Source organism: Montipora foliosa, chromosome 5 (genome assembly GCF_036669935.1).
Source record: "Montipora foliosa isolate CH-2021 chromosome 5, ASM3666993v2, whole genome shotgun sequence".
NCBI lineage: Eukaryota > Metazoa > Cnidaria > Anthozoa > Scleractinia > Acroporidae > Montipora > Montipora foliosa.
The window spans coordinates 7,281,416-7,290,604 of NC_090873.1; the positions used below are offsets into that span (position 1 = coordinate 7,281,416).

Below are 9,189 nucleotides of genomic sequence, written 5' to 3' on the forward strand. Positions count from 1 at the left end.
GTTTTATACTCAGTATAAACACTTGATGTTCTTTGGAAAATTGGATTATAGTGCTGTTGGTTTTTTGAAACCAGGCCCCAGTTGTTCGAAGGGTGGATAGCGCTATCCACTGGATAAATCACTATCCACTGGATAAGTCAATTGGTTTTCCTAGTGTTTATCCGCTGGATAGCGATTTCTCCGGTGGATAGCGTTATCCACCTTTTGAACATCATGATAAGAAAGCATATGTGGTATTTTCCGTCATGTTGAAAAAGTCTCCTCTGCATGCAAATTCCCTAGGAGAAAGGTGTAGTGATGTTGAGTTTTGTCTTTCCATCATATTCAACTGAATGATAAGCTGGCTAGCAAGGAACCCTTATTGCTCGGAATATCTGAAAAGTATCCGAGTTATAATCTGGGCAGTATTTAGTTCTCTGTGCCGCAAATGGGCAATAGAATTAGAAGGCAATGATTTCATTGGATAAAACAATGCACTATACCCCTTGGAGCAATACATTGACCTCCGTCTGTGACGAAACAACTGCAAAGATAACAAATAAATAAAGGCGTCAAGGAGAAGATTTCTGCTATAGCGGGAGGCTTCAAACCGCCTCGAGTATTACAAAATTCCATCAAAATCCGAATTTATATAACATGCAGGGGGGTAACCAAACTGATGGGTGCTGTGTTGACTGTGTTGAAGCTTCAATGTGACACAATTTATTTCGTTTGCTGATTCAGAAACTCAAAGCCCATGTTCTAAGTGATGGCAAAGGACGCAAATACTAGTTCATTCCACAGCCTCTTATTAGCCATCAGTGCAGTAATCTCACTTGCTTCGAATGCCCCAGTATCCCTCTTAAGAGTGTCAATATCGGTAGGTCTCGGTCTTCCTCTCCCGCGATGACCATGTGTGGGCTCCCAAATTAGGACTAATTTCTGAGTGCTTCGCTCTGGATGGCGATACAATGCAGCTAAAAAGTGAAAATGCTGGATTCAGCCTTCTAGAAATGTTATGGATAAGATATTTACTCTAATCAGTTGCCTGTTGACAACATGATGAAATCGCCAGTACAAAACTTGCAGCAGTGATATGTAGAAAATAGCCGAATTTTCTTAGTTTCTTTCAGCTGTTCCTTGTACGAGCATCATCCGCTGATGTCAATTTTTTCTTTTAATTAATTGATAGTTTCACGATCTTCGTATTAACTTTGCTACCTAGAGCTGGAGGTCACCAGCCGCAACACTTTCAAGTACCCACATTAAGGGTTTTTCACAAGCTTTCTGTGTTGCTACACTAGTGTTTCACCCTCCCTTGCTTCACTGCTTTCACTTGAAACCAGTTTATCTTTTGCCACGCTATATACTAGATCCCGCAAAATCTTAAGTTGATTCCCTAGAAATAGAACTTGTCAGATTTCCGATGAAACTTTGCAACATGTCAAAGAGATGATAAAAATGTAATTAAAAAGGGGAGGGGGAGGAGGTCACCGTGCTTGTTTCCATGGTACGCCGCTGACGAATACGGCTATTTGAGCTACTTTGACAATTGCTGGTCACACCCCCAATGTTGGACAAATTTAGCTTGATTTTATAAATGTAATCCAACGTATAACGGGGAGCGTGGTGTTATTCTTTAATTAATTCAAGTACGTACCTGAAAAAGGTTTTAAAATGCCTTTGTGAGTACTTAACACTTACTTGGTTTAACTTTAGTGTGGTCTGTTCGAGTCATCATGTCTCCTTCCGTACAGTTTTAAGAAATTGCCAAAAAACTGGTCATAGATTTTTGCTTAATTTTCACTACTCCATGAGAACACCGTTCTTAGCATGTGATCAGAAATATAAAATGGGGGTCACCGTACTCGTTCATGAGAAAATAGTCATTCCTTGCTGGATTAGGCTTAGCGTCAATGAAAACCCGCCATTTTATCAATGTGCCCGCGCTCCTGCGCGCACCAGTGATACAAGAAATATGCGCAGTAGGGTTGAGCAATGCAAACCATGAAATCACCTTAAATAGACATAACGCTGCATCCTGTAGATCCACGTCATTTCTGATCCAACAGCGTGTTTCAGAACGAAATAACCTACCCCTATAGTTTCAGGTTAATGTCCAGTACTAGTTTTATTTATTTGTCTATTTATTCAACTGGATGTCTAACATTCACCGTTTTTTTTAAATTTGTAAACGTTAAACGATGTTCACTAGTCAATTATCCGTTGTTATGAATGGGCCATCCACACTTCAACTGACTGCAGAAAAGTTTTTTAAATTACTTGTTTTGTTCCGTACTTGGCAAATTTGAATGTCACTCAAATTAAAAGCTACCTCTTCTGAAATGTAGTACACTATTTCTGCGCCACATGGTATTCCGAGTAAACGCATAAGGAAGCATCTTGTTGGCTTTTGAACTCTCCCAGAAACTGACCATACGGTTCACCAAATCTCGCAGCTAGACGTAAACTTTGATTGGTTCCTTGCAAAAAACTTGGAATTTAACTCCATATTTTCCAAGAATGCAAACCATTAAGCTTTAACAAAAAAAACCCCGGTTTTCTGGCTTCACTGTACGTATTGTAGGTATTTGTGGCAAACCAAAACGCGATTTCCTCTATGTACCAAAATATATTAAATAACACTCCGATTGGATATAAAGGTCGCTGAAAGATGGATCCATGTTGTTCTTAGTGAGGATGGGGGCTCATATTGCCGGAATTTTTTAAGGGGGTGTGCTCAGAGGGAGCTCAAAGGAAAAAATCTTCAGCTTTGAGATATCCAGAGTCGAGGCTGGCATCTCTGCATAATAATATAGCGAAAGGCAAAATATGTTTCACTTACGATCTGTCAAGTATTCATGACCTTGTTGCTGAACTTAGGACATTCAACTAATGTAAATGGCAAGGGAAACCGATTTACTCAATGTATTGAAAACAGTAATATTTACCTGATGAATTTATGGTTTTAATCAATGTGCCATAACGATAGGGGGTCCCTGACACTCCAGGCCGCCCTTTATCCCTCGACGTTTTGCGAATACCGCGCATCGGTGGCTCAGTTGTTTGAGCATCGGGTTGCCATGCGGGAGGTCGTGAGTTTGACTCCGGCCGGACCAACACTCAGGATCTTAAAAGAACTGAGCTGAAAGTCCTGCCTTTGTAATTACATCTGCAAATGGTTAGACTTTCAAGTCTTCTCGGATAAGAACTATAAACCGGAGGTCCCGTCTCATAACCCTTGCTGGAAATTAAATTGTATAAGACGTTAATAACCCGCTCACTCTTCGATGAGAATAGGGGACATAGTCCCCGGCGTTGTGGCAAGGGAAGCCTTATCAGGACGGAGGCATCTTTCACTTCCTAAAATACATTGTAAACTGTGTAATAAGCAGTCTGGCTAAAGTTTCCGGAAAAACATTGTAAATTAGTCCTGAAAAGCCCCGAGGGAAGAGAGTAATAGCTTCTCTTCACTTCACTTCACTTCAATACGATATCACCTTAGTTTCATGTAGTTTTTGCTCACTGCGAAATACTCTGCTTTCTAATTAGTTTCTCAATTACAACTGCCTGACCATTTGGTTGCGGATTCGAAAGTACAGCAAGAAACAGAGAGAAAGCAAACATCGTTGATGTAGAAACTCGTGAGCGTAATGGACAGCAAGCTGGACACCACAAAACGAGGGCTTGAGAGCATCTCTGTGTCCGCCCGTGAAGCACAAATGTGCAAAATTAAGCGTATGAAATTTACGGAGCCTCGGTCATTCAAGAAAAAGGGACACGAGCAACAGTTTAAACACAACGAACAGTTAAGGAGGCCATATCCGAAGCAAAAGAAGCCATGCAAGCCAACAAACAAGACGCCTGTCTTGCAAAGTTACACAAAGGTATCGAGGTAATCGATCAGAGACAGAAGCTTATTCTTGTATCACACTGGTCCGAGTACGGGTGGAAAACCGTAGGTGAATATATATTGACAATTCGTTAGCGGAAAACACCGACGACACTAAAAAGATTGAGAAAGCCGAGAAGGAGGCCCAACGAAAACCGGCCGACGCTCGCCCTCGGGGCTACTAAAGCTAGAAACCGTGCCTACTGGTCTCGACTGATCATGAGCCCCTTGGACTAGACCATTTACAACGACAAGCCAATCTAACGCACATCTATCCGCTGCAGGAGTTAAAGAACCTTACTCACCCACTTCACATTGCGGGCCTTTGTTGTTGTTCCGGGAATTTGGAGCGTCTACTTTCATACATGGGCAAGTATTGTTGAGTTATTTTTACGCTCGAGAGAAAAATTAGAACAATTTTGTCAGGGAAATAAAAAACAGCAGAAGACCTTCATTTCGAGCGCTTTTCTATGAAGCGAGGATCTACGTCTGCAGTGAATTCAAGTGGGAAATACAGTTTCTTCGCGTGATACTTAGTTGTTTGAACTTTTAACTGGACTTTAATTGACAAGCAAGCATGCAACCCATATTTATTTTATGCCCAAGCAGTTCGCTACGGAAACAACAAGGCGAGATAGTTAAATTCGCTGCTAGCAATGTGACCTGCCCACTAGCTAACCTGGAGAGGTATATTCAGATAGCAGGTATCGCATTGCTACCTTCGAACCTCGATTACGTATTTTAAACCTATAGTTAAGACATGCATATGATTTCGGCTTCCTCAAGATAAAACCGTAAAGTTATGCAAGATATAAGGAAGCTATTATCGGCTTGCTCAAGGAATTTGCGCTAAGCAACAGCAAAATAAGTTTGCAGCGGCCAATGCTAATGTCTCCGACCGCTCTTGGAAGCGCCACGTTCGATGGAAATCCGACAATACAAAAGACCGTTATGCTGAAGATTCTCTGGAAACCCGTTTGTTTGTTTCAAGGTCTTTAGGGTTGTACAATGAAGGGTTACGTTTATACAAACGTTGGCCGTGTAGCACTTATATTTTAAACAAAGTTAACTGAATAGAGTGTAATGTGAAGTGCTAGATTTCAGTCCCATATGAACCATGTGAGCGTTAGCCCTACAGATGGAAATGGGCCCACACAAGGACAGAGAAAAACTCTGACCAGGGTGGGAATTGAACCCACGACCTTCGGGTTAGATCTCCGCCGCTCTACCGACTGAGCTACAAGGTCAGACGGGAGCAGGCCGTGGGAAGTGAAGATGTTAAAGTCACGGCAATGAACATGTACAAGTACAATGAAGGGTTACGTTTATACAAACGTTGGCCGTGTAGCACTTATATTTTAAACAAAGTTAACTGAATAGAGTGTAATGTGAAGTGCTAGATTTCAGTTTGTATAAACGTAACCCTTCATTGTACTTGTACATGTTCATTGCCGTGACTTTAACATCTTCACTTCCCACGGCCTGCTCCCGTCTGACCTTGTAGCTCAGTCGGTAGAGCGGCGGAGATCTAACCCGAAGGTCGTGGGTTCAATTCCCACCCTGGTCAGAGTTTTTCTCTGTCCTTGTGTGGGCCCATTTCCATCTGTAGGGCTAACGCTCACATGGTTCATATGGGACTGAAATCTAGCACTTCACATTACACTCTATTCAGTTAACTTTGTTTAAAATATAAGTGCTACACGGCCAACGTTTGTATAAACGTAACCCTTCATTGTACTTGTACATGTTCATTGCCGTGACTTTAACATCTTCACTTCCCACGGCCTGCTCCCGTCTGACCTTGTAGCTCAGTCGGTAGAGCGGCGGAGATCTAACCCGAAGGTCGTGGGTTCAATTCCCACCCTGGTCAGAGTTTTTCTCTGTCCTTGTGTGGGCCCATTTCCATCTGTAGGGCTAACGCTCACATGGTTCATATGGGACTGAAATCTAGCACTTCACATTACACTCTATTCAGTTAACTTTAGGGTTGTAGTCTGTTACATAAATTCGACTTAGTTTTCCTGTTTTCCGCTCTTTGTACTCAAGTAATCGCACGAGAGTAGTCAGCTTCCCATTTAACCAAAATGTAGTTGTCTGAGTCGTTGAGTTATTTGCATGCAGGGAATAGGGAAACTTATTGTTTGCTGCGGTTCAAAGAATACACGCAAACTGTTGTTTTCACGGTTCGCCTAATATGGTAGGAGCCGCTATGGTGTTTGTGTGTTTTTCATTGCTGACGAAGTTCTTTAGGGGTTTCTATGGTAGTGATCACTTCAGTATATGTTTAACAGCGGGATTTTGAGAGGCGGGTTATTCTATGCTGACCACTCGTGGGAGTACAAAAATGTTATCCCTCGACGTTTTAGTTGCGGTATTATCTGCGAATTCAGCTTGTTTAAATGGTTTTGACATTAATTTAACGCCTTACTCCCTCAAGATTTGTCCACGCCTAAATCTGTATGCGGGAGGGACCAGGTTTTCCCTAGAAAGAGGGGGTTTTCCTGGGTGGCAGCAGGCGCTATTTTTTTGAGATCAAACAATTTCCTTTGTGGCAGTATTTCATTAAACAGAACTGGCGTCATGGCCTTAGCAGCCAGGGCATATCAAGTTTTACCGCTTGTAATCACATGCCAGCAGTCAGGTTTCTGCTTAACCAGAATATAGTTGTCTGAGTCGTTGAGTTATTCGTATGCAGGGAATAAGAGGAAACCAGCATTTTGATGAATTTAAGATCTCGATGAATTCAACAGTTCGATGAATTTAGCGTTTTCATCAATTTAATTATGCGATGAATTCAACAGTTCGATGAATTTGGCGTTTTGATGAACTTAATTGTGTCATAAATTCAACAGTTCGATGAATTTAGCGTTTTGATGAATTTCAGGTTTCGATAAATTCAATAGATTATTCGATGAATGTAGCAGTTCGATGAATTCAACGTTATAATGAATTTCAGGTTTCGATAAATTTAATCGACTGGAGTATTAGATGAATTCAAGCCTTGGTGGATAGAAGTTTTGGTAAATTTGCATGGTTGAATTTTGAACTATTAAAGCGCCATACAAATAGACATCCGGGGTATTGTGTCGTGAAAACGGCACTCCCTTTGTCATCGTCTTGTGAAATCTTCTGCACTTTGCATTTAAGACTGATTTAACCCAAGAATTGTTCTTAAAAGAATATTTACATTTATTCATTAATGCGACATGGCGAGTGGTACACAGAAAAAGATTGACGAGATCGACGACATCCTAGAAATGTTTGAAGTAATGAAAGCGCTTGGCATCTCATGCAAAGGTTTAACAACGCTGGAGAAAATGAAAGAAGCAGTAAAAACTACCCTACACGAAACATCGAAAAAGCAAAGTTGGAATGCTGGAAAGGTAACCTCTGATAAATTCGTAATGCACTGATCCGTCATTAGCAAACTAGATGCAAAGCTCTGGTCCTCTTTAAAATACTGATTCATAATGTGACATGTACGACGGAAATCAGTTGCTAGCAACGAGACGACATCATGGCACTGAGTCTGCCTTTTCAGTAACAAGAGCAAAAAGCATCTGTTTTTGGAAAGCGTAGAACGCTTGCAATACCTGAAATGGGGAATCGGCCTAAGTGCAGAATACCCCGCCACTCGAACTATATTACACGTAGCCGGCTACGCGGTACGCGGTACCCAGAAATAGGAATGCACAATACTGTAGAATACCCCGCCACTTGGACTAATTTCCAAATGAACTAAATTTCAAAATGGCGCAGCGATGTTATATGTGCTGGCTGCGAGGTACGCGGTACGCCGTGACATTCCTCGTTCTTAAAGCGTCAAAGCCTAAGTAATTCCACAGACAAGAGACTGTGGAACGGTGGACTCGGAAGAACGTTATATAAACAAATGATTTCAAAATGGCGCAGCAATGTTATTTGTGCTGGCTACAAGGTACGCGGCACGCTGTGATAGCACTCGTTTACTGATTAAGTCTAAGCGCTCGTTTCAGTATTAGGCCTATAAGCACTCTTTTCAAATTTTAGCTTTCATTTTACCCTAAGCGTTCGTTTCAGAAATTAGGCCTAAGAACTCTTTACAAATTTAAGATTTCATTCACGGTTCGCTTAAACTTCGCTTTTTAACACGATCGTGTGATGAATATAGCACTCGTTTACTGATTAAGCCTAAGCACTGGTTTCAGTGATTAGGCCTAAGCAATCTTAAAATTTTAGCTTTCATTTTACGGTTCGGTTAACTAGACTTTTTACCGAGACCTTGAGAAGAATATAGCACTCGTTTACTGTAAGCCTAAGCACTCGTTTCAGTGATTAGGCCTAAGTACTCGTTTAAAATTTTAGCTTTCGTTTTACGGTTCGGTTAACTACTCTTTTTACGGAGACCGTGTGAAGAATATAGCACTCGTTTGAAATTTTAGCTTTCATTTTACGGTTCAGTTAGGGTTAGGGTACACTAGAATTTTCATTTTCCACGTACCGCGTACCGCGTAGCGAGCTTCTTAAGATATGAATGAAGGGGTAGTTTCTAAAGAAACTGTGGTGCTGCGTCGGTGGGGAAGTAGTATACAAATATTAGGTTTTATCAACGGAGTTGATAATGTAAATTGGCCACCGTACAGAGATTCTAAAAGCTGACGTTTCGAGCGTTAGCCCTCATTTTCGCTCTGACGAAGGGCTAACGCTCGAAACGTCAGCTTTTAGAATCTCTGTACGGTGGCCAATTTACATTATCAACTCCGTTGATAAACCTAATATTTGAGCTACTTAAGATACTTTGCCATCTTGACTTTAACTCTTTCCGCGTACCGCGTACCGCGTAGCCAGCTTCTAAAGATACTTCGCCATCTTGACTTTAATTCTTTCCGCGTACCGCGTAGCCAGCTTGTAAAAATACTTCGCCATCTTGACTTTAATTCTTTCCGCGTACCGCGTAGGCAGCTTCTTAAGATACTCGATGTGGAATGTCAAGATTGTTGCCGGGTCGTAGCATGCATTTTTAAAGGTTTACTCGCACCTAACGTTTTACTTTTTTAGCGCTTGCTGTGTTATGGGGTCTGGGATCACTGAAGTTGCAGTCCCAGAAATGACAGCAAATGTTAAATACGTTTCCGGTAAAATCCGTTCTCAGGTTGAATCCGTTTTTACCTAGATTAAATTGGTGATCCTCATTTTACCTAGGTTAAATACGCACTTAGATGAATTGAAGAAACTTTCTTGGAGCCTAAATTGATCAAGCCTAAGGAAAAAAAAAAAATAGGTTCATACTAGAACAAGACGCCTAAGAGGACATATCCGTGGGATGCACAAACAGTCCA

At 41.4% G+C, this 9,189-nt stretch overlaps 1 protein-coding gene across 1 annotated transcript in view; it reads left to right on the forward strand.

The window, feature by feature from the left end:
- Positions 1 to 6,929: 6,929 nt before the first annotated feature.
- Positions 6,930 to 9,189, forward strand: part of LOC138003521 (uncharacterized) — a 29,309-nt gene continuing 27,049 nt past the window's right edge. Inside the window, exon 1 of the mRNA XM_068849627.1 lies at positions 6,930 to 7,254. Coding sequence (XP_068705728.1) covers positions 7,078 to 7,254 — 177 coding nt within the window. The 5' untranslated portion in view covers positions 6,930 to 7,077. The remainder of the gene's footprint in view (positions 7,255 to 9,189) is intronic.